Source organism: Cannabis sativa, chromosome 6 (assembly GCF_029168945.1).
Source record: "Cannabis sativa cultivar Pink pepper isolate KNU-18-1 chromosome 6, ASM2916894v1, whole genome shotgun sequence".
NCBI classification, from domain to species: Eukaryota; Viridiplantae; Streptophyta; class Magnoliopsida; order Rosales; family Cannabaceae; genus Cannabis; species Cannabis sativa.
The window spans coordinates 1,135,545-1,160,698 of NC_083606.1; the positions used below are offsets into that span (position 1 = coordinate 1,135,545).

General features: G+C 28.5%; 4 protein-coding genes across 6 annotated transcripts; 2 read left to right on the plus strand and 2 right to left on the minus strand.

Annotated features, from left to right (window-relative positions):
• Positions 1-4,519: 4,519 nt before the first annotated feature.
• Positions 4,520-7,819, minus strand: LOC115725144 (uncharacterized). The gene is made up of 2 exons (XM_030654572.2): positions 5,700-7,819; positions 4,520-5,018 (listed from the first exon to the last, which is right to left on the minus strand). Exons 1-2 carry the CDS (start codon positions 7,548-7,550, stop codon positions 4,920-4,922), a joined length of 1,950 nt encoding a protein of 649 aa, XP_030510432.2. The 5' UTR covers positions 7,551-7,819; the 3' UTR covers positions 4,520-4,919.
• A 1,121-nt stretch (positions 7,820-8,940) lies between these two features.
• On the minus strand, positions 8,941-14,450 carry LOC115724967 (ABC transporter G family member 26). Its single transcript, XM_030654354.2, has 9 exons — positions 14,213-14,450; positions 12,822-13,120; positions 12,578-12,733; positions 12,312-12,495; positions 11,608-11,886; positions 10,848-11,132; positions 10,457-10,741; positions 10,179-10,286; positions 8,941-9,351 (listed from the first exon to the last, which is right to left on the minus strand). The coding sequence occupies exons 1-9, from the start codon at positions 14,447-14,449 to the stop codon at positions 9,085-9,087; spliced, it is 2,100 nt and encodes a 699-aa protein (XP_030510214.2). The 5' UTR covers position 14,450; the 3' UTR covers positions 8,941-9,084.
• Positions 14,451-14,752: 302 nt separating this feature from the next.
• Positions 14,753-18,957, plus strand: LOC115695817 (uncharacterized). Its single transcript, XM_030622898.2, has 6 exons — positions 14,753-16,331; positions 17,272-17,688; positions 17,769-17,923; positions 18,001-18,147; positions 18,229-18,453; positions 18,541-18,957. Exons 1-6 carry the CDS (start codon positions 16,071-16,073, stop codon positions 18,791-18,793), a joined length of 1,458 nt encoding a protein of 485 aa, XP_030478758.2. The 5' UTR covers positions 14,753-16,070; the 3' UTR covers positions 18,794-18,957.
• Positions 18,958-21,568: 2,611 nt separating this feature from the next.
• On the plus strand, positions 21,569-24,885 carry LOC115724618 (peptidyl-prolyl cis-trans isomerase FKBP16-1, chloroplastic). Of its 3 annotated transcripts, none has more exons than XM_030653942.2 (8): positions 21,569-21,726; positions 22,420-22,620; positions 22,724-22,800; positions 23,365-23,458; positions 23,561-23,621; positions 23,747-23,792; positions 23,923-23,993; positions 24,647-24,885. In XM_030653942.2, the coding sequence occupies exons 1-8, from the start codon at positions 21,677-21,679 to the stop codon at positions 24,722-24,724; spliced, it is 678 nt and encodes a 225-aa protein (XP_030509802.2). In that variant the 5' UTR covers positions 21,569-21,676; the 3' UTR covers positions 24,725-24,885. The 3 variants fall into 3 exon arrangements, with proteins under 3 accessions (XP_030509802.2, XP_030509803.2, XP_060972779.1); XM_030653943.2 differs by having other exon boundaries at positions 22,766-22,800; XM_061116796.1 differs by lacking the exon at positions 23,365-23,458 and having other exon boundaries at positions 22,759-22,800.
• Positions 24,886-25,154: the final 269 nt, after the last annotated feature.

The window sequence follows — 25,154 nt, forward strand, 5'->3', positions numbered from 1 at the left end:
AATACAGATTCAATTTACCCTCATTTTTTCTCAACAATTAAAATAATTATTTTAGTTTAATTACATTATATAAAAATAAAAAAAAAACAAAAAGTTACAATAATTTATTTTTTGTGGAAATTTATAGCTAATTATGATTTTTATCCTATAAACATTAATATGTATTAAATTATGTCTCATAAACTTTTAAGGTTGTATCCTCTTAATTTATTGGGATTGTTGGATTTAATAATTTTTTTTTTCTAATTATAGTAAGAAAAAGCTATTATGGATGAAAGTTTAGGGGGTTCGAGTTGGTATATGTTAAAATTCGATGGACATGATTTAGTAGATATTGAAGTCTAGGGAGCATGATCTAGTACATGTCAAAGTTGAGAAGATAAAAAATATAATTAATCTAATATTATTATATAAAAAAATACTAAAAGATAAAGTAATATCTAACACTTTTTTCATATTGTTATTATTATTAACTAATCATAAAACATTACCTTTAAATATTATCCTTCTCAATAACAATACTCTATAATAACACATAGTGTCTTGATTATATTGTGAAACTAGAATCTAGATATTTGATGATTAATCTTAACTGATAACACTTGCCACGTGTAAGGGAAATTAAGAGTCACAATAAAAATAGTTTGATTATGTATTTATGGAAAAAGACAAAATAAAATTGATAATACAAACAAAACATGTAAATAAATTAATCTTATTGACTAGAATTTGACTGCCTTTTTAATCTTAACCGACATGTTTTTTCAATAAAAAAAATCTTAACCCACCTATTAACTGAAACGTGTCAACTTGAGATTCATTCTTCTTTTCATGAAAATTTAGTCGACATCATAATTTGTTCACACAAAAAAAATAAATAAATAAAAATAAAAATGGACATCATATCTTAAAATTTTATTAAAACATGTCAACTTGAGATTCATTGTTCTTTTTATGAAAAATTTAGTCGACATCATATTGTTCAAATAATAAAAATAATAATAATCGACATCATATTAACACCTTAAAATTTTACTAAATCACCCCATTAATATATTTTTCTTTTTTACATAAAATATATATATTTTTAATTTTATATCCATTTATTAAAATACTCCATTAGTCCATATTAATTTTTTTTACATTATATATTTTCAAATTTGTATTTATTTATTAATTTTCTTATATATTTTTCATAATCTGAAAAAATAGAAATAATAAAATATATTTTAAAAATTAATAATGAAACAAAAAGACATACATAAAAACTTTTTTTTTTCTAGTATTAAATAAAACTTGTTAAAATAATTATTTTTGTAAAAAACATTTATATGTATATGTAAAACTACAATATATTTTTTTTAATTCTATCAAAAACTTCTTTCTGATAAAAATATCATGCAACAGTGCAATTTCATATAATAAAATATCTTAATAAATGTGATTAAATCTATCAAAAAATATCTTAATGAAATTAACAAACAAAATATTAAAGAAACTTTGTTTAAAATAAATTAAGAAAATTTATTGTACTATATTGTTTTTTTTTTCCTTAATAATGAGATATATCTTTATATATTTAGGGTACAAATATTATTTATTTTTATTAATTATAATAACAAAAAAACCAGAATTTTTTCAAGGAACTATCAATTTCACTTTTAAGAAAAAAAAAATATCAGCTTCTGTAAGATTGAAGATACAATTTGGACTATCTTTATAATCACCACTAAGGATGGTAAAAGTTGTTGCTTTACATTTTTATTAGGAAAGAAAAAGGTATTAGTTGCTAATTTAAGCTACTTATCAACTTATTTGGGTTTGAATATAGTTCTTAATGTGTGTTAATTTCTCATATCTTTACCACAAATTGAATTAGTACCATTTACTTATTGAATAAAAATTAATCTAAACAACTTTTTAGATAAAGTGTCGAGACACAATTTAGTATCCAACATCATCTCAAAGTGTCATACAATTAATTATTTATTGATATAATTAAATATTAAATCTCATAATTTTTAATTTCATAATTATTATAAGAAATTATTAATCATTTGTGAGATATGACTGGTGTTTAATAATAATGCTTTAAAAAATAATCTATTTTGATAAATATTTAATTAATATTGTTTTAATGCATATTGAAATTTATGAAGAATTTTTTTATTGTTCAAGTTTGATGTTCATAAAAAGTAAAATTGTATTTTTGAAGAAAAAAAACTTGAAAACATAGTTTTAAAATTTTAAAATGTATTAAAAAATATAATATATGTACTTTATTGTATTCTCAAGAGAAGAAAGAGACTAGTGTGTGTTGCAAAATCCATATAATTAATTAAAATTTAAATAAATGATTGATTTGCATGGTTCTAATTTAAAGGTAAAGAGTAATTGTGGTAATAATGATATGCTTTCTTTTATGTATATAATTAACTTTAAAATTATATTTGAGTTATATGAGTCTCAAAAATTCAATTAATCAAAAGAAGAAAGATATTATTCTAAAAATGAAGAAAGTGCATAGTAGAATATATATAATCAAGACATCATTATCAACTTTTTATCTCATAACAATTATTTAATAAAAAAACAATTAAAATCATAATCCAAGTTCACTTTTTGCATTTAAGATGTGTTTGGAAAGTTAATGTGTAACTGAAGGTAATTATATAATTTAATATGTTTGTCTAATCATGTAATTATGTTATATTTGTATAATTGAAGGTAATTAAGGGATTCCAATTATACTCTCATGATCCTAATGAAAATCGAATATAATTACACTATGTAATTACTAAAAAAATTTCATTTTAAATATCCAAATAGCTTATTAAGTGTCAATATCATTAAATAGTTTAGGAAGAATATGTATGTATTACTTGTGTATCTGTTTTGACATTTCGAGAAACTTTTACTTCGTTTTTTTTTTCATAATAATTATTTAAGATTATTTGTATTTTTTTTAAAAAAAATCTAAATAGTTTAAAATATCGAAAATAAAATTTAAACAATTACTTACCACATGTATAAAACAAAAAGTCACCCATGTAATAAAATGTTTGAATTTTATTTTCAGCGTTGTAAATTATATGAATTTTTTAACATTTTTACAGATAATTCTAAATAATTAGAATGTATATAATTATAAAAAAAAAAAAAAATCGATTAAAAAACTCTTATGAATGTCGAACTAGATAGAGATTTGTCGAGTTCTATAGACTTTACCAATAATTTATGAGAATAAATGATTTCATTGGTGTCTGTTACGAAATAATATAATATTTTTATTTAGTAACCTACAAATATATTAATTTAAATTAAAAAAATATGTTAAATAATACGTCTCACATATTTTAATTTAATAATTATTATATATATATATATAAAAAAAATAATAACCATTTGCTATTACATGCTATTTTGATCAGTGTGCAATTGTATTCGTATTTTTGTAACTAAGAAGATTTTGTTTGAAAACTAAAATAAATTATTTGCTATATAACATTTGTTTGTTTTCCAAATTTAGCTATTTTAACTTGAATAAGTAAGAAACTAACAAATTATTGTTTTATGAATTTTCCTTGAATGTTTATGGCTGAAGTTGGTAAGAAATAATTTTATTATATAGAGAAATAAGACTATAAAAAGGAATACCTTATGAGTAAGATCATTGTAAAGTTTAAGATAAAACTAAAAGCATATTAATTTGTTTTGCCATATTGAAGGAAAGTGTTGCTTTTGATTTGTATTTTGTTTTCTAAACTTACTAATAATTCATATATGAGTTTATTCAAAAAAAAAAAAAAAAAAACATATTTGTGTTTATCACAAAATTTATGATTTATAATTATAAATTACATTGATAATATTCAATAATTTGAAAAATAAGGTAATAATAATTATGAAAGTTAGATCATGACAAATGGGCTCTTAAAATTAACACACACCTCTAAAGCTAAGTTTGACATGTTTAAGTTAGGATTCTAACTCTGATTTTTATCTTTTATTTTTTATGTTTTCCATTTTATTATATTACAAAAAATGAAAAATAAAAAAGCCATAATTAAATGTCTAGAAGACAAAAATACTAATTATTTAAATTTTCAATGATCATTTTGGTATACATTTTTAGGGATACGATTTTGTCCCATGATTGTACTTTCACAGAATGCATTCCGTAATGTACAGCAGCCGTCAGATGAGGGACTTATTTGATCTGACGGCTGAGATTGATCTAGAGGTAATTGTGGTTAAAAAGTAGAAACGTACCCTGACACTCATTTAATGTACCCCGAGACCCATCTAATGTACTACGAAATACATTCCGTGAAAATACATCACGAGACAAAATCGTGTCCCTACATTTTTATTCTCATATCAATACAAAAAAAATCACAATAATTAAATCAATATGCAATAATAATCAACATAGTAAATAGTAAATTACATATAGGGTTTAAACACAACAATTGAGTACAAGTAACTTCTCTATATGAAATATAAGACCGGCCAAAAGTTTATACACTTACAAAAAAGTAACCAAATCTTTATATGAGTAGCAAGAATGTACAATATTAATAGTTAATTTCCTCTTACAACAACCCACCCAAGCAAAAATAAGATAATACAATAACTTATAACTCATCTAAATATTACAAGAAACAAAAAAGAAAGATACCCTATTAGCAACTCTAGATGCTAATGATATGCTTTTTTTTTTTTTTTATACATTATATAAAGATTTTGATTAATTAATAAACACATACCATCTCATTTATGTAGAGTAGAGAAGAATAGAATCACTTTTCAAGCATAAATTAAAAATAAAAAAGGTGGAAAGAATAATGTGCTTGCAATCCAAATATTGCTGCAAACAAATAATAATAAATTGATACTTTTTTTTGGATGGATATTTATTAGCTTTCTTTTTTCTTAGGTTCTTCAAGAACAAATTCAGCATATAAATCCTTCAGAGCTATCACAACTGTGGTTATCAGAGGCCCCATTATTGCACCCTATAAACATATATATATATACACACATAAAATCAGTATAGAATCTAAAGAAATGATAAAGTGTGTAAAATTTGACATACAATAGCATTTCCAAACAATGTGTTATGAAAAGTTGGCAAGAATAGTACTAGGATTTTTGCATTTTCGGGTACATTCTAAACATTTCAGATCGTTAAAAATTCTTTCTGAATTATTGAGACTTAGACTGTTATTTCGATATGAAGTAATATTTGGAAACTAGAAAACTATAGCAATTACTACTTAGGTAGTAAGGAAGAACTCGGAACTCAAACCTTGTGGAAGCAAATCACATGCCTAATTATTTGAACAACCGAAAGAGATCATAAAGTGTTCTAGCCTTTGGGAAAGAGTGTTTTTGACTATAAGTTTGGTTGAATTAAATTGTTTTCTAAACTAGGCTGCCTAACCCTACAATATTTAAAGACCGAAAAACTAAAGCGATTGCTATATAAACCGAAAGGGGATTCGAATCTTAGACTCTACGAGAGCAAACCGCAACTTGCCACTTTGAGCTACAAAAAACTATCAAAACTAGGCTTCCATGTCCAACCTTACAATATTTCGAGACTAAAAAACTATAACAACCTGTGATTCATTTCGATAAGACAAGTTTAAGGCGAAACATAGAAACTAAAACACGAAAAAGGGATAGAATTTTACCTCTATTGCAGAGGGAAACAATGTCATTCCACCAATGATGCTAAGACCAGTGAGATAAGCACTATGGCCAGGTATGTCCTCTTGAATTTCGGATGCACCATAATCCATAAGGAAAAGGTGAACAATAGACAAGACTATCGCCACGATGTATCTACCTTCGAGCACGAGTTGCAGAGCAGCTGGAATTGTTGCAAACCAAGATGGGAAAATCGGTAACAGAGAGCTAATGATTGCAAGAACTGTTGACATGTACAAGAAATGTATCTTAATTAGTCTAAACAAAAGCCATGTAAGACATCCTTGAACAAATGCAATCTCAGCTGTAGATAGAAGTACACCCGAAACAGCTTGATCAAGAACCTCAACACATCTTTCTCTAGCTGATTTCGATATTGGAAGCATACATATAACTTGCTCAGTCACACCACCTGATTCGGTTGTGATTAGGTAATACAAAACCCAAAAGAACACCATTGACTGAGACAAGAAATTGAAAACCTCAGCAGCTCCAGATATGATCGAATTTCCTATGGAAAACATGAATTTCGCGCTGCTTCCTAGAACCGATGTGCTACTAGCGAGCACACGTTGAGATACATCAGCGCCTTTTACAGCATACCCTTTTGCCTTTTCTACCAAATCCTCTCTAGTGATGATAAATTCTCGAATTATCGCATCCATTTCCGTGTAAATCTGTCCCCATTCTCGGTTACCAATTCGAGTCCTTAAACTCATAAGTTTCTCTGTGTAAGGCGAGGAAGGACTCATCAGAGCGGTTGAAGGCGCTGATGAATTAGTCTGGCGTTTAATAACGAAATGCTTAATCCCAGTAACGAATTCGGTTAAATTATACTGCATTGCTAAAGTATCAATCTGTTCAGAAACAGTCTCATATGCTTTAGTACTATACTTATCAACCATTCCAGGCAAATCATTATCTTCCATCCATTTCTTAACACCAATTCTCTCAGCATAATTACTCTCTTCAACATGTAATTTCAATGAAATAACAGCATCTTTACCTTCAACACCAATCTTATAAGAGAAAAATGTAACACCAAACAAAAACCCCAAAATCATACCAATAATCAAACCAATTCCAACTATTGTTTTCAATTTTCTCAACAACCCTCTTGTGAAAAAAGCACTAATTCTACTACGAGGAAAACTAACACTTCTAAAAGAAGTAACTGTTGACATTGTTGAATCAACTGTTTTAGCACTAAACACAAAACCCAATCCAACAATCCCTAATGACCCAATTCCACCAAAACTCTCATAAGCAATAATGAACACCCAAAAAGACACAAGCCACCTTAAAAGCTTCGAAAAAGCGCCTCTTCGCCTTTTCGGGTGAGCTGATTTGGGTTTTCTCAACAGAATTTGAACAGCAACTTCCCTAACCTCAACAAGGGTACCTACAAAAACCCTAAAAACAGCTACTGGAATTGCTAGAACAGTTTCTGTCAACCCCAAATTCAATGGCTCAATCCAAAATGCTTCTAGGGTTTGTTGAATTCCCCTTAAGGGAATTGAACAGAGTACAGCCCATTGAATGGGTCTGAGATATTCTTCTAGAAGCTTACAAACCGCAAACAGAATGAAGATAGTGAAAGCCAAGCCAGCGTGTGCCATGGCTATGTATAGCGCGAGTCGTACCTGGGGATCACCGGAGAGGGTGGCTCTGCCATCTGGGTCGGTGACTGTTTCCGGTGAGTCTTTACCACGCGCCGTCGAGGGAGGCGCGTGTGATGGTGGTGTTGGTGAGGGTTTTCGAATTGAGGCTGATCTGAACATGTCTTGCCACGCTGGGTTTGATGAATTTGGTTCTGAGTATGGAACAAGTTCCATTTTTTATATACAGAGAAGGATTTTTTTGAGTGTGGGAGTTTTTTCCCAGATGAAAAGGGATTGACTTTATTGGTTTATATTCTGAATGAAGAGAGAGAAAGAAGAACTGATGAGAGTGGAAGAGAGAGAGAGAGGCAGAGCCAGTTGTGTTTTTGGGAATAAAGATTGGATTTTTAAGAACATGTGAAAGTGAAAGTGAAAGCGAAAGTGAAGAATACTGTGTCGGAAATCACTTTCGAGTCCCTTGTGGATTTTCTTTTAGTACCAATCATTCATTCAATAAAAATTGCTCAAAATTACCTTTTTCTTTTTTTCTTCTTTCTCACAAAATAGAAAAGATTGCTTTTTTTTTTAAAAAAAAAAATGGTAAATGGAAATTTTATTAGTAGATCAAAGGTAAGTTTTATTGGAAAATTATAATGTATCCACATAGTGATCTACTCATATCTATTTGGATATTTAAATAATTCTTTAGTTAAATTTTTTTTCATGGTCATGTATATTATAGTTATTTAAAATATTTTGTAAAATTTAAAGAAATTTAGAAAAATTTAACCAGCCGAAAATAGAGTTTAAACAATGTATTTTACGCGTGACTACTTTATTTTATACGCATATAATATAAACTATTTGAACTTTGAATACTACTTTTTAAGAGAATATCTAATTAAGTATGAAACAAGGACTTGTAACATTTTTTAAACACTTTATTGAAAAAGAGAAAAAGAAATTATCCATTGACAATTAGAAAATCACATGGACTTGTGGCTATTGGTTAATGATAAGTTCTATAAGAAAATTAGTTATCCAATTCATCAAATTACAAATTCTCCCTAAGGGTTAAAATAAAAACAAAGTGTTCTCACTATTGCAAGAAAAAGATATAAACAATTCACTTGTAAAAAAAATGTTTAGATTACCTTTACAAAATTCCTTATTAGATCAAATACTATTTTCTTGGCTAGATTAAAAAAATCATAGCTTTGGTCAATTTTTAATACTTTTTTGAAAAAGAGAAAGTATTTGGTGACAACTATGTATTTATGAAGCAAAGCACATGGAGTTGTGATTATTGGCTCATGTAGCAACCAACAAACTTGATCCTACTTCTAAGCCCCCATAGACATTGCCTTTAAAATTTTCAAAAATACTGAAAAAAGTTTGACTTTTTTTTGGCAGGACTTGTCTTGGTTTACTCTAATCCAACTTGATTACATGTTTAATTTTCTCATAATTTGTACCACATTATACATAAACCCACCTAAAACACTAATTAGCTATAGAAATATGTTTATTATATCATAATTCATGATGAACTTGGTTTTAGTTATATAGTACTTCTATTAAAATGTACTAAGATTAATGTAACATTCAATATTCATCAAAATTTAATAGGGAATTTATGATAATTATATTAAAATATCATTGAGTAGAGAGTTTGAATATTGGTTGATTTTCTCAATATCATATAGTTAAATAATAATATTTGATAAAATTAAGTAATAAATAATAATAATGTAATTATGTAATTATATTAATTGCATTGGCTTATTCTCCTACGAAGACAGAAGTAAGCACATAAACGATAAGCCAAAGCCATGAGAAGCAAGACCCAAACTTCTTGGAAGCCACCATTGAGATTCACAGTATCAAATGAAGGAGAGCTTTGTAAAGGTTTGCAACCACTTTTGCTTTCACATTCATACAATTGTTCACCTGAGTATTGTACTTTTAGGAGTAATCTAAATCCATAGTACATGAATGATAAGTACTTTAACCACTGCATAAATATTGGTATGTGCTGCAAACCAACAAAAAAAAAAATTAAGAAAAAACATCACTCCATTATACTAATTAAGGAAAAAAAAAGATAAGAGAGAATTTCGCTAAAGATCAATTCGATCGGTCGTGTAATTCAATGTCGGATCTCATATTTCGCGTGTGTGTTGTAGGTCCTGTGTTCAGGTCCTAGATTATGCATTGTAATATAAATGTTTAAATCAAAAATTTGATTAGTGGTGTAGTTTAATATAAGATCTCATATTTAGAGAAAAAATTTAAGGCATTAGTAGTATTAAGCATTACCATAAGGTAGGACCGACCTTGAATTTTAGTGGGTCTTGGAAAAAACATCTTTTAGGCCCTTATTTTAAAAAAATATGGTAATTTTAAAATTAATAAGAAAACTATGTATTTTTATTAAAAGAAAAAATATCTTTTTTGGCTCCTGGGCTAAATGGGCCTTAGGTGCGGGCCTAGCCCGTCTTAATTTAGAATCAGCCTTGCCGTGAGGTTTCATATTGTTACTGGTGTAAATTCATATCAAATCTCACATATTTTTATTTTAATAAATGTTATGAAAAATTGCTAACTACTCGTAAAACATTATCTTATAATAGTGTTGGACAATGATATAAGCACTACTAATAGCTAATAACAATACTCATAATAAAATATAATATTTTATGTAATGAATTATGATACTCTAAAATAAATATTGTGTTTGTGACTCGAATATGTTTAATATCTATTGGTTTCGATGTCTTGTTAAGATTTATCATGAATAAAGTAACATATGTTCTTATAAATTAATATCGTAATTCTTATAAATATGATACGAAAAATTACCTGCACATAGTAACCTCCGGTAAGAAGAAACAACATTAGTACCAAAGATGCAAACATTCCAGCTCTTTTAATGCTCAAAACAGCAGCTCCAAAGAGTTCTCCAGCTCCCTAATGATTACATGAACAAATTTATATTAACACTAAAATCGATCAAACATAACACAAGCATTCACACTCGAGAAAGATAGCTCAAACATTCAGGCATATATATGATTTTTGCTCGAAAGAACGATTCAAAAGAAGAAGAAAAAATCAATAGTAGAATTTTTGAAACTTACTTGACTTGTGACAACTACCAATAATATTGCAAATAATGTGAGAAAAAAGCAAGGAACTGTTCTTCTGAAACCCGCCATGAAGTAGAGTATGATCATGAAGAATGTAGGGTAACAAACATGAGCTACCATGTCACACAATGTGCTACAAACATAGTACACACTCAATCTATACATGTCTGCTTTCCTTTCTTTCACTAAGTAGATCTTTTCGAATGGAAAGACATAAACTGCACCGAAAATCGATGAAGATGTCCAAAATATGCAAATGTAGAACATTAGACCAACCTAAGAAACAAAAATGTTCGTTATAAAATTATTATATTGTCCTTATATTATTCTTATTTTTCTTTTCTACCAAACATAGCGTAATAAATTTACCCGAATTTATTACCTGATCTCTAAGGTGTGCTTCGGTATCAGTCTTTGACTTCCACCAAAGAAGACCTAACAAAACAGCAACTCCAATGGCTTGAACTAATCTCAACTTATCAAAGTAATCCCTACACCTTTCTCTGAAAGTTCTCTTAGACAAAATTTGAAATTGATCCCACCATGACAATGTCCAATCTTTCTTCACTTGAATGGCTGCATGGAGTTGTTCTGAGACCTTTGTGATTTGATGATTCTCTTGCTTCTCCATTGGCTCCACTTGAGTCTTGTATTTGTGTTGTAAATACTAACACAATAGTAAAAGCAATAACATAATTTTGAAAGCGAGTTTCTTTCAGGTTGAACCATGTAAAAATTCACTTCTTTGAGAAAATAAAAACTCGAAAATAGAAAAAAAGAATTTACATAATAGACAAAAAATTTAAAAAGAAATTATAAAAATACATCAACAATGAAATTTTTTCACTCTTTGAACTTTTTTATTTACAAAAATACATTTTCAGTGAAAATAATGAACTATTTTTTTAGTTGTTTGATAGTTTATTTATAGTTGTATTATAGTTATCGTGGGGTTGATTTCATGTTGTTTTTTAATTGTTTTTTTTTACTTTTTGCTGAACAAAGTATATTCTTGTAATTTTAAAACTTTACAAGAGTATTTTGTAATTAAAAATTTTAGGCCGTAAAATTATAAATAAAACATAAAAGAAAGATTATTTATGAAAATTCCCCCAAAAAAGGATTTCTTCTTTTGCTCTTACTTTGATGACGGCTTTCTCAAACTCTGGTGCGCCTCGGGGAGTTGAGAAATCGGATGGGACACTGATGTCGTTGACTTGACCGGTGGCTAAATCAAGCAAGAACTCTGCAGGGTTCATTGGAATTTCGGGGACAAATCTTAAGGATGAAAAATAATCCATTGATTCTGTAGCTTTTCCATAGTAAACAGGGTAGCCTTCTGATATAAGCAAAAGTTTATCAAACATTTGAAACATTCTACTTGATGGTTGGTGAATTGTTGTAATTATTGTTCTTCCTGCCTGCAATTTATAAATAATTATTTTTAAAATAAAAAAGAAAAATTAACTCCCATAAAAAATTGTAATATTAAGATTAATGCAAAGTTGTTTATAATAAGAATTATGGCATGTTGGGATGAATTAGTAGAGCATTTCTAGAAATTAGGAGCTTGAGTACTTATGCCACAATTTTTTATATTAGGAATTTATGTTGTAAATGTGATAGTCAGAGCCCTGTGATCCGAAGAGGAAAGATCGAGAGTTGTACAATTCTATATCGCCTAGGGAATGTCATGTGTAATGATTCCGAGACTGTGTAGGTATGAGACTACATAATTGAAGAGGGTTTAAATGGATTAATTGGTACTACCTATATCAACAAGATTTTCCTTAATAAATAAAGTTCTTATATTTGTGTTACAAACAGTTGAGCAGAACACAAGTACCTTAGCAAGGCCTCGAAGTATGGCGAGGAGTCTATTCGCAGAGGTGGAATCGAGGCCAGAAGTCGGCTCATCGAGCAACAACAATGAAGGATCCACAAGAATTTCATACCCTATACTAGTTCTCTTCCTTTCTCCACCAGACACTCCTTTCACAAACCCTCCACCTATTCTTGTGTGACGACATCTAATCAAATAAGCCAAAACAAAAATCTTTTCAAAAATACCAAAAAAATTTGATCATTTAGAAAAATACAACTTCCACCTACCTTTCTAGGTTTAGTTCCTTTATAATCATCTCAACTCTTCCATACTTCTCTTGTTGGCTCATATTGCTTGGTAACCGCAAAAACGCCGAGAAAACCAGAGTTTCCTCCACCGTCAGTTGCGGAAACAGCACATCGTCTTGTGTCACAAAACCAATCCTACTCAAAAAAGTAACCGAAATGAAAAGAATGAAACTTTGCAAAAATACCATATATTTTCAAAGATGGTAACTTGTTTTTGTTATACCTTCTCTTAAGAGCTGGGTTATAGGGTATGTCATTGTAAGTTATTTTGCCTTTAACATTTTCAAGTAATCTTCCTCCAATGACTTTCAATAAGGTTGTTTTTCCACTTCCTGATGGGCCCATTAAGGCAAGAATCTCACCAGGCCCAATACTTCCTGTTATGCCTTTCAAAATGTGCTTATAATTATCTTGATCCATGTTGAGTTGTGATGACACTTTTGATACAACTGATTTTACTGGATTAGATGTTGTTGATGATGATGCATGTTTGTTTCTCACCTTGTACTTCACATCTTCAAACTGTATTTTTGTTACAAAAATCATGTTAAGAGGAAAAAAAACCAAAAATTTAGATTGTATAGTTAAAACTTATTACTTATAAATTATTTTAAGATCCCAAACAGGGTCGGCCCAAATATTTTGAGGGTTTTGTGCAAAAATTTATAATTGTGCCTTTTATAAAAAATAATGAAATTAAAAAATAAAAATAATGAAATTTAAATTGTGCCCTTTATTACCAACGTTTTTTTTATTTAAGATACGTTTCCAAACTTTCAATTATGAATTTTTTATTTATGTATATATAATAAAAAAAATAGATTTTTTTTTTTTAATAAAAAAAGTTAAACCTTAAAAAATGAAAACTTTGTGCAATGGTCCAAACTGCTTAATACTTGGACCGATCTTGATCTCAAGTATAGAGATGTGTGACAATTTCATTATTGTAACAAAAATCACATAAGAATAGAATAGAGATCTTTTTATAGTATTCCTAACCATTTTTCATTATATTTTACAAAATATATTACTAAAAAATCTTTTTTTTTATACTTTCAATATATTTGGGAGAGAAAGAAAAGAGTAAAAGAATAAAGAAAGTTAATTAATTTGGGAGAGAAAGAAATGATAATAAATATATTTTAGCATACTCTTAATGTAGAGCAATTAGAGAAGGAAATAAATAAATTAAAAATGTTTTAATGCATTACATTATTTGTTAGAATGAGTTTTGATAGTAGCTTTTAAATCCTTTTGAAAAATAATTTACATCATAATTATTAGACAGTAAAATGGACTAGCTCTGTAATTAGGGGCTACCCAAATTCAGAGCTTAAAATTTTTATATAGTATATTTTTTTGCATTAAAAAAATAATATTTTTGAAATTTTTTTTAAAAAATACTCAATAATACTCACATTTTACTTTAGATAAAACACGCACTTAATAAATTTCTTGGGCCCATTATTACTCCAGGCCGGCCCTGGTTATTTTGTCTTACTAGACTTATTTTTATATTAGTGTGTTACAACATGATACTTATCTCATATCAGTAGTATTAAACAAGAGAAAGAGAATAGAAGAACGAAAGATCAATGAAGGTAATTATTTTACCTTGAGAAAAACGGGAAGAGGGCGGTCTTTAGTGTGGTTAGAAGTATGATCTTCGATATCGATTTCAGAGTACCTACTATTCCTAAGATAAGCTTGAGACATGAACTCAATGCTATGACCAAATCCATTGGTTGCTGCAATTTGCTTAGACATGTCTTCAATCTCATCCTCTCTTCTAATTTCCATTCTTAGCTCAATTAATGAAGCTAATTTAGTTGTTTTTATGGAATTAATCATCCATAAATAAGAACCATAATTAGTTTGGCTTTATTATAATGATGCAGAAGATGGTTTGGTTAGCCACATTCTTCCTATGCAATATCTATAAATTTATTTATAAATAATTATATAATATTTATTTGGCATTATAAGGAAAAAGATTGGTTTTAGTTCTCACACACCCTTGTAATTTTTTCTTTTTAGACATGCCAAGAACATGACTATATTATTCATAATAATTATAATAATTGGATTGAACTTCACTTAAACTTGTTTTTTCTTAATTTTATTTCTAGTTTTAAGGTCTAAATGTAAATTGTAATTAATTAGTATTTTCTCACTTGTGAATAAAAAGAAGATATCTTTATAAAACCTGTCATTTTTTTTTAAAATTTCTTTATTTATTTATTTATTAAAAATTAATGGTTGTTTTTACAATATTATAGTCTGTAAGTATTATCATTTACATTTTTATTGTGTTTTAAAAATTGAATCGTCTTTAATAAAAAAATTAGTAATGAATATAAAATTTGTTCGAAATTTAACATATCATTAATTAGTTTTTTCTCAAAATTTATAAACAAACAATTTCAACAAAAAAAAACATCATTATAGTTGTCGTTTTCATTTGTTTTTAGTGATTATTATCATTTTTTTAAAGAAGTTGTCGTTTTCATCAATTTTTCTATTATTTTTGTTTTTTTTTTTATGAAATGTGTCGTTTTTCCAAATTTTCACTTATTTTTATTAATTTTTTCGATTTCTTTTCTTTTCTAGACAAAAAAAATTATAGTTATTATATTATATAAATTTATGCTTGTAAAAGTTATAATGGTTAATCTATCAGTTTTAAGATTTTCATAGGCATCTGTTTTCTGTCTTTCCATAATTATTGTCGTTTTTATCGTTTTCCTTATTTTCTTGATTTCCTCTACAATACTTGTCGTTTTTATAAATTATTGTCGTTCATCATAATTTGTGTCGTTTCTAAAAATTATTGTCGTTTCTCATAGTTGTGGTTTTGACAATTTATAGTCGTCATTAGAAGTCGTGTCGTTTCCAATAAAACCTGTCTTTTTTTATCATTTTTCTTAATTTCCTGATTTCCTATAAAGTAACTTGTCGTTTTCATAAATTATTGTCGTTTATCAAAATATTGTCGTTTATCTTTATTTGTGTCGTTTATAAAAAATATTGTCGTTTTTCATCAATGCGGTTGACAAATTATGGTCGTTTCCAGCAAAACCTATCGTTTTATAATTTTCTTTGCAAAACCTGTCGTTTTCAAATATTATTGTCGTTTATCATAATTTGTGTCGTTTATTAGAATTATTGTCGTTTTTAGTTTCAACAGATTATGATCTAGAATTTGTGTCGTTTCCAACAAAAACTGTCGTTTTTCCATTATTTTCACATAATTTGTGTCGTTTTATCAAATATTGTCGTTTTTAATAATTTTTGTTGTTTTATCAAACATTGTCGTTTTCCCCTTCTCTGACTCGTTTTCATCGAACACTATAATTTTTTTCACAGTAAACACAAAACGAAGAAGACGAACAAAGGAGAAGAAAAGAAAATTCATTCATCAAAATCCAAAATCTTCTCAATAACAACAACAAGAAGATCAATCTAATCAACAATGGAGGATGAATTTCAGCAATTACTTCTCAAATCCATCATCAATTCTGGGGTACATCTCTCACCCGAAATTTCTTCAATCAAAGACCTCACTCCCTCCGACTTGGTCTCCATCTCAGCTCAGTCTCTCAATATCATCCACCAAACGGCGTCGTTTCCCACCTCGTTTCCTGACTCAGTATCCGATCAGTTCAAGACTTGTACGGAGCTCGCTTTGAGTGTCAGGAATTTGGGTTACCTTAGCGATATTAGCTTTCATCAGGTGCGGTTTGGGTTTTTGATTTTGGCTTTGGAAATATTGGATTTTTATCTGGGCACGTGTTTTCTTGGCTGGAAAATAGGAAATTAGTCAACTTTGTTTGAAAAAAATCTGACTTTATTGAAATTGAAATTATGCTTAGTTGAATACGATATATGTTATATTACATTTTGGCATTTTTGTTATCTGGGTATTCTGTTTGTTTGGCTAGAAAATGGAATGTTAGTTTACTTTTTTAGGGAAAAAAATGATAGCCTTATAGGGGTCTATAGTAGCTATATATGTATTATGTGTATGTGTATATTTTATTCATGTTGTTGTATTGAAAATTATGCTCAGTTGCAGATTATATGTGTTAGGTTTATGATTTATCAACACATTTGTTTTAATTAACTTTGAATTATTGGAATTTGGTCATATGGGCACTTGTTTGTTTGGCAAGAAAATCGGAAATTTAGTATGCTTTCTTAGGAAGATAGAGTTTAAATGAATCATCTTAAAAGAGTTGAAAAAGAGAAGATAGAGTTTAAAATGAATCATCTTAAAAGAGTTGAACCCTCAATGGTAAAGATGTCTGTCACTACAAAATTGGTTAGCTTTTCCAAACTACTATTTAAGTTGATTTAGTTGTGGTTTGGACCATTTGACTCTATTTTTTATAACAGAATTTTATTCTCTTTGACCATTTGGAAGAAGTTATCTCTGTTGTATTACAGAATAGAGCTGAACTTCTAAGTTTTACAACATAAATGTGACTGAATGTGAGTGTGAGTAAATTAAAAAGTCAAGAATAATGACATATTAATTTAGCATAATCATGTTCACAAACAAAAAGTGATACCCTTATAAGGGGCTATTTTTGCTATATTGTGTATGTGTATTCATATTTTTGTATTGGAAATTATGCTCGGTTACAGACTATTTATATGCGTTGCATAGGCAGTTCCTTTATCCATCTGAAGAGGATTCGTGTAAGTTAATCAGATTTCTGGTGGAGAGGCTTTCTGAATCGTCCAAAGTTGGTGGAGGAATTGGTGATACTAACGATTCCATTGAGAGAACTGAAGTGAATACAGACAAGTTTGAAAGCTATTTAGAGGATTATGTAGAGAATTCGGATGACAGTGGAGTGGATGTTGATAATCAGAAAATTACACCTCACTTGAACGAAACAGCAGAATCTCTTAATAAAAAGGCTATAGTTGATCTTGACAGTGTATCGAGCTCCAGTAGTGGAGAATTCAACACAAATGAACTGAATATTGAAAGGAGTGAGGCGATTTCGGGTGAGGAAGCTTTGGATATTGGAAGAGAGGATGTAGCTGGCTCGGTTTCTGGCCAGATCTTAACTTGTTCTAAGGTATGTTTGTGTAGAAATAAGAAAGCTTGGATAGTCAATGTGGATGTTTTAGATTGATGAGTTTTGAATTTATGGTTTAGATTGAAAAAGCACAAAGTGAAGAGCTGGAATTGTTAAAGGCGTCTGCAGATATGGTATTTGATGATAACCAACACTCTGTTGAATTTCACCGAGAGCAACTCGAGGAGAAAATAGAGTCCAAAAGGAATCATCTTAAAGAGTTGAACTCTCAATGGTAAGATTGCTCTGTTAATATGCTTAGCTTTGTCATGATAACATAGTTTTGATCAACACGTAAATGATGTTTTCCAGGGAAGATCTCAAAAAGCCTTTGGAAGAGGAAAAGAGAAGTCTTCAAGATTCTCTTTATGGAAATAACCCCGAAACCAAAGAAAATCTTCAAAAGCTGAGAGGGATTGAACAAGAAATACAGAATGTCTTATCTGAAATTGAAAAGAGGTTAGAAATTCCTGCAATATGAACATATTAATGATGTATGTGCTGAAAGTCCCTTTAATGTAATATTTATTATTATGCCAGGAAGGATGAACTCTCTGAACTTTCCAAAGAACTTGCAAAGCAGCCTAAAGTGGCATCAAGGAAATCGTACATCGATCGGGTAAAGGAAATAACCAAGAACAGCAGGAAACAAGAAAGTGACATAGAGAAAATCTTAAAAGATACAAGGGAGCTTCAATTAGAAAGTAATTCCATCCAAGAGCGTCTTCATAGGACATATGCTATTATCGATGAGATAGTTTTCAGGTAAAACATTTGCATTTGCTTTACCGAAGGTGGAATCAATATCATTTCGTGTTCAACTTAAAAGAGAAGCATGTTTTTTCTATGCAGGGAAGCTAAGAAGGAACCAGTGGGAAGGCAGGCATATAGGCTCCTTACAAGCATCCACGAGAGCTTTGAACAAATATCCGAGAAAATGCTGGCAACTGATAGAATACGAAGAGAGGTGTTGGAACACGAAAAGAAGCTTGCAGCCATGGCATCGCGAAGCTTCAATGTAGACAAACTACAGTCTGATATTGATGATATTAGGAAGGAAAATGAGTACTTAGAGAAATGCATCCAAGACAAAGTGAATGAGTGAGTGGAGTGAATCCCTTGTGTTTTTGTTTGTATACCAACCACATTACATTCTTTCAATTAATCAATGGCCATTGTCTTGTGAAATTAACATTGTGGTTTTACACTCTTGTATCTTTTTCTATACAACTTACAAAGTGGAATAAATAGTGAAAATTCAAAACTTCTTCTCCTTTTGTTAGTGCTTCTCTCTTTAATGTTCAATAATAACTTCTCTTTATATATACAAGAATACACTAAAAAAAAATACAAAAATATGATTACACAGAATTTTAAATATTTTTATAATTTTTACGATTTTATTTACAAAAAATATGTGTATTGATTTATTTTTATGTTGTATTCTTATTAATTTCATAAATACATAAAAATAACAAAAAAGTTACAAAAATACTGTTGCAAATTTTAAATATATTTATGATTTTATTTTCAGAAAATACAATCTTTTGATGTATTTTTGTGTTGTATTCTTGTTAATTTGTTGTTGTTTTAATATTATTTTCATATTACTTTTATGTAGTTTATTATTTTTATACAACATTGTAAAAATGTGAAAAAAAAGAGTTTTATAATGTAAAATATTTACAAAAAAAAATAATATTTTATGTAATTATCCTTTATATATCTTTTTTTTTTTTTTTATGAAAATCAACTTACAATTCTAATTAATATTATATTTTTATGATAATAAATATGTAAATATTTAACATTTAACTGTGTCATGAATAACAAGTTATTGTTAATAAATTTATAAATAATTAAAACAATTGTCTCCTACAATATGGGCATGATGACTTTTCTAGAGATAACCATGTGTTAATACAATTGTGATGAAATGAATGGCAACAAGGCGTGTTGGCAATCTCTTCTTCTTCCAAAAATTCCTCCAAACACACACAACACATCTCATTATTATGATAATCTTTGTTTTTTGATGTATAATATTTCGAGCTTTTGAGTACTTTTTCAGTAGTACTTTCTTGATGTGGCATCATCAACTGTTGGGGTATAAAATCCAACAAAGGTGGATTCTCTAGCGACAATGACGATAAAGGTAAGGTCTCCAGCAACAACGACGACAAAGGTGGGACCTCTAACACTGTAGGCAACTGCGGTGGCGGTATAAACCTGTTTATCACAATGCTTGATCTTTCATAATTTATTAACTCATGTATTGTATTAACTCTCTCCATAAATAAGTTATAAAAGCGACTCGTTAAAAAATATTGATATAGTTTAGATGTGAGATGTGAGATGATTTACTATTATATATATATAAAAAATAAAAATGAGTTCTAATAGGATTAGGAGTAATCAATTTTGAATTTTGAAATATTGATATGATTATTAATTATATTTTGGGATTTTAATTTTAGTTTTTTAAATTCAAATATAACTCATTTAAATTTAATGCATGTTATTCCGTATCTATATAACGATATATCAAATATTATATTATTTTTTTTAAAAAAAGATAACAAATATTTAAGATTAAAAAGATAATTATAATTCTTGGTATATAAGATGAATATACCTTAAGTTAGGATATATTGTTACCAAATACGGCAGCGTTTTGGTCATTTGGACTCCAAATACGGCAGTTGGTGAAGGGTTTTGGAAATTATATATTTTTCAATCTTTTTTAAATATGGATGAGATTAAAAATGACTAATTATAATTTTTAATCACTTTATTAATTTTCTTAATTTATTTTTCTAGTTTATAATAACATATTTAAATACTTCTCTGCCCTTTCTCATTTTTCTTAGTAATTATACTTTTCATATACTACTGTTTATCTATTATTATTTTCTTTATAATTGTAGAGAGAGTTTTTTTTGATTGCATATAACATAAATTTATATTTCATATTATTGTGAAACTCATAAATAATATCTCATTAATTATTTAAATAATATAATCATTGATATTTAAGTTATATTAAATCATATATATTCTTTTATTTTTTTTTGCCTGTATGTATCATTGATTTAACTAAAAATTAATCTAACCTTATATTTTTATAGATATATATATAAATTTTTCTGTGGTGGTAAGTATGTTTGGTGAAAGAAATATAATTTTTTTTTTAGAGTCTTTTTCATTTTTACACTTTAAAATAATTTTTTTTTACGGAATAAAAAAAACAATATATGAGGTAATTCTTTTTTTTTTTTTTATTAATTAATGGAAAAACATCACAAATCTTTATCAAACAAACCTTAATAATTAAATGCTTATTGTGTTGAATTATAATTTTTATCATTATTATTTAAATATTTTAAATTTAAATTTCAAGTCAATTATATATTCAATTTTCAATATCAATCTAATTTAAGGTTTTTCAAAAATAAATTAATCTTATATAGTTTTATAAAATAATAAAAAAAAATTAACATAATAATTAATAATTAGAATCACTGAAATTGCAATGTATATATCTACAATCAGTGCAAGACACTCTTTAAACTAAAATAGCTCATTGTCTAACCAAAAAACATACTTATCAAACTATAGACTGCTATAATCTCAACGCGAATCATATGAGACGAAATTGCTCTAAAAAATTTAAATAATAAAATTATAACATTTTAAACAACACACCCAACATATTGAAATACACCTTCTCATTATTAATAATTATTGCAAAAACTAATAAATCTAAAAAAAATAAATATATAAAATATCGCAACACCAAATCAAAAAATAAAACATTAAAATGTTAATCTTCAAAATAAAAATTAATATGCAAAAACATTTAAAGTTACACACAACCTATATCATTAGTCCAACATTTAAAAAAAAATCTTAGGAATAGTAACCCATTTCTTAAGTTTAAGATAATATACCCTCTTCTCTTTCACTCCTTTTGGCTCTGTCCATTGGAATGGAATCTCAGAGCTTACTTTTTCAGGTGAAATCACCATCTTCTTTAAGGTATCAATCTTCCCTTCCCTTCTTTCTAGTAATGTCAATTTTTGCTGTTTTAGAACTCAGTTTCTTTAAATATATAAATAAATATATATATATCAAAATCATGGTGTTTATTGGCTCTCTGTTAAGGTACAAGCCAAAATAAAAGGAGCCATTTTTATTGTTTTATAGTCAATCTTCAGAAGTTTTGTGCCCACAAATCTGTGATGAAATAGTTTAGAAATGTACATTGACAGTGTTCACTCTTGGGTTAACTTCATTTTTGGTTCATTCTGTTGATTTTATAACAAGTTTACTTTAATAGTTCATTTTAGGTTTACCGATTTGCTTAATTCTACACTGGCAATGTTCAATTTTGGGTTTCTATGCTAAATTTTCTTTTGTGAATGCTTTCTCTGGTTCCAATTTTGTTGAAAAGTCATGTTCTTTGGAGTAATTGACTTGAAACTGAGCTACCCTTTTTGGGCATTAGAAAAAAGAAAAAGAAGCTTTATTTGAAATTGGGCACCTTCAATATTTGAGCAATTTCACCACAAGCCTGAAGCCTCATTGTTTGAGGTTCTATTTGGTGTCTTTAACTCTTCTTTGTAAATAGGAAGAACATATAATTTCGGTAGGAAGCTATTTTGTAACATTTTCCATTTGAGTAAAGTGTGTCTATTGATTTTGTATTTATAAAACTTGTGCAATAACCAGCTGCTGTATTAAAAATGAGCAACCCAAGAAGGTTAGAGAAGAGAACTTGCGAAATAGATTTCGGTCACTAACAGCGAAAAGGATGATGCCAAGGAGGCTGCTTTTGCAGTTTATGGGGTTCAGCCCTCTCATAGCCATAGCACAACCCGATTTTGCAGCAACAGGACCAATGCTTGAAATGAAGGAACCCGAAGTCATTCGGTATGTGTTTGTTTGGTTGATTGGTGTTCTTTCCTTAAAAATTAAAACTTTAGTCTAAATTGTTTGGTTGGTTGGTGTCTTTTGTTTCGATACTATTTTCAAGTTCTCATTTGGGATCTTTTGTTTCGGTATTTGAAGTGTCCAGGACCTTAAAGCTTCCCAATGGTGTGAGGTTTCAAGGTACTGCATTCATTCATAACATTCTATAATATATTTGCTCATACAAAAATGGTGTGATTGCGTTATTATGTTTGTTTAAGTGTGAATTAAACACAAAATAGGGAGTGGATTTTATCTCGTGAGGGTACGCATTACGTGATTTCCATAATCATTGGATCATAATTGACTTGATCTAACCATTGTTAGTTATTGGAAGCTAAAGTACATTAAACAAAGCTTATAGTACATAACCGAAATGCATTCCATTTTTTATTAAAATAGGAACAAAATCCATTCCCTATATATGTTTATGTATATACATATGTATATAAATAGATAGAGAACTCTTGTATAAAGAAACATGTTTATAGATAGGCAATTGGAAACAAACCAATATATAATTGCCTTACTATGTTTGGAGAGATTTGAGCAATTCCTCTTGGGAACTAACACAATTCATCTAATCTTAATTATAACATACAGTTGAGGAACATTATGAGCTTTTTTTTAGTCAACAAATGATATTTGATACCTTTTGGATATGAGTGTTTTAGCTCTTATTTCGAAAAATTTCACTTTGTTTAGAGATACTTGAAGGGGAAGGACCGAAAGCCAGTGAAGGTAATCGAGTTGAAATAAATTATGTTTGTAGACGATCGAACGGTTACTTTGTTCATAGGTAAATTTTCATACAATTATTTATTCTTAGTTACATATTCCTTAATTTTTTCTTAACCTTAATTTCTCTGAACTTGTGATATTGGACTTGAAATCCATGTAGCACTGTGGATCAATTCAGTGGAGAAAGTTCACCTGTTATTCTTCCTTTAGATGAGAATGAGGTGAACTATAGTTTCTACTATTTTACTCTCTTTTTGCAAAGTGACATTAAAAATAGTGTCACTTTTATTATATTTATAGATGTATCTATCTGTTTACATGTCAAAAATTTAATCTTTGATGACAGATTATAAAGGGTTTGAAGGATGTGATTGTTGGGATGAGGGTTGGAGGTAGATTGAATTAATTGTTTTCTTTGGCTAATTACATGATTTAAGCCTTTAATGACTTATTTTGATTTTGAATCATATTTTTTTAAGGCAAAGTTTCATACTTTGTTTGGATTTGTTTTTTCATTCTTAGGAAAGAGAAGAGCATTGATACCTCCTTCAGTTGGATACATAAATGAAAACTTACAGCCAATACCTCAAGAGGTATTTTTGATTTTTATTTTTACAGAAGATTTCTTGCAAATTTTCAAAATACTTGAGATAATTTAGGATGTTGAAATTTAAACAAAATTACAATATAAATGGAGCGAGCTGACCCTCGTTACCACCCCTTTAGGAGCGGCCACTCGTGAGGCTTTTACCTCTCGAGTTGGCCTAGGCCAAGCCAATTAGGGGCATTGGGCCAAAATTTATAATTGGGCAATTTTTAATAAATTTTTTTGTATTTTTTATTAAATTATTGTAAAATTACAAGATATAGCATTATTAAAAACTAAATTGTGGGCTTGCCTTCTTTTAAGGGGTTTTCGGGTCAGGATGGGGGCTTGGACATGGGTCCAACCTGCCCCACCCTTGGGCCGGTCCTGCCCGTGAGGCAAATATCCATATGAGAAATATAAATTGTCATAACATTATCATATATCTAAATGAACAACACAAGGGCAACAATTTGGTCTTCATAGGTTGACTTTAGCTTAGATCCCAAATTTGTGTTTCAAGTTTCCACCTAACAATTTTGCAACACTCCATAAATTGAGGTCTCATTAGTAAAGAGAAAATTACATCCTTGTTGCCTTGTTTGTCTATCGAGTTTTTCGAACTCGGATTTCATATAATTCGTATATCTTTACTTGTAGTTCGGTCCTCGACGCAGCCTCATGTCTCACATGAATGAGCCTTTGATCTTTGAAGTGCAGCTGTTGAAACTACTTTGAGTTTGTGCATTATTTCATCTTTGTTATCATGAAAAAACCTTCTCTATATATGTTGGTGTCTTTATTCACTATATAGTAAACAATTTCTTGAAACATTTATTTGATTCATATGAAAGTGATATGTAATTATGTTCTTATGTATAAAAGTTATATTTTGCAAATTTTCTAACTTTATCCCTTAATTATTTGATTTTCAACAACAGTATGTGAACTATAATTGAAATGAAATAGCTCAATAAATATTTAAATAAATTAGTATGATCTTTTATCGTATTAGCAAAAAACAAAAAAAAATATTTTATCTTTTTATTCTTTTATCAACAATAAAATAATAATTTTATAAAAAAACAAAAATACTTTGAATTTTCTGTTTTATCTATATACACGATTTTTTTTAAACAAATATCTATATACACGATTAAGATAACAA

Excerpts from the sequence above, each read along its gene's own strand:
- LOC115725144 (XM_030654572.2), bottom strand. The coding sequence starts at position 7,550 with ATGGAACTTGTTCCATACTCAGAACCAAATTCATCAAACCCAGCGTGG. Across the intron at positions 5,019-5,699 it reads TGTTTCCCTCTGCAATAGAG|GGTGCAATAATGGGGCCTCT; the intron begins GTAAAATTCTAT and ends ATATGTTTATAG.
- LOC115724967 (XM_030654354.2), bottom strand. The coding sequence starts at position 14,449 with ATGATTAATTCCATAAAAACAACTAAATTAGCTTCATTAATTGAGCTA. Across the intron at positions 12,496-12,577 it reads AAGGAACTAAACCTAGAAAG|ATGTCGTCACACAAGAATAG; the intron begins GTAGGTGGAAGT and ends TTATTTGATTAG. Across the intron at positions 10,287-10,456 it reads TGGTAGTTGTCACAAGTCAA|GGAGCTGGAGAACTCTTTGG; the intron begins GTAAGTTTCAAA and ends TGTAATCATTAG.
- LOC115695817 (XM_030622898.2), top strand. The coding sequence starts at position 16,071 with ATGGAGGATGAATTTCAGCAATTACTTCTCAAATCCATCATCAATTCT. Across the intron at positions 16,332-17,271 it reads GCGATATTAGCTTTCATCAG|TTCCTTTATCCATCTGAAGA; the intron begins GTGCGGTTTGGG and ends TTGCATAGGCAG. Across the intron at positions 17,924-18,000 it reads AAAGAGTTGAACTCTCAATG|GGAAGATCTCAAAAAGCCTT; the intron begins GTAAGATTGCTC and ends GATGTTTTCCAG.
- LOC115724618 (XM_030653942.2), top strand. The coding sequence starts at position 21,677 with ATGGAATCTCAGAGCTTACTTTTTCAGGTGAAATCACCATCTTCTTTA. Across the intron at positions 21,727-22,419 it reads AAATCACCATCTTCTTTAAG|CTGCTGTATTAAAAATGAGC; the intron begins GTATCAATCTTC and ends TGCAATAACCAG. Across the intron at positions 22,801-23,364 it reads CAATGGTGTGAGGTTTCAAG|AGATACTTGAAGGGGAAGGA; the intron begins GTACTGCATTCA and ends CACTTTGTTTAG.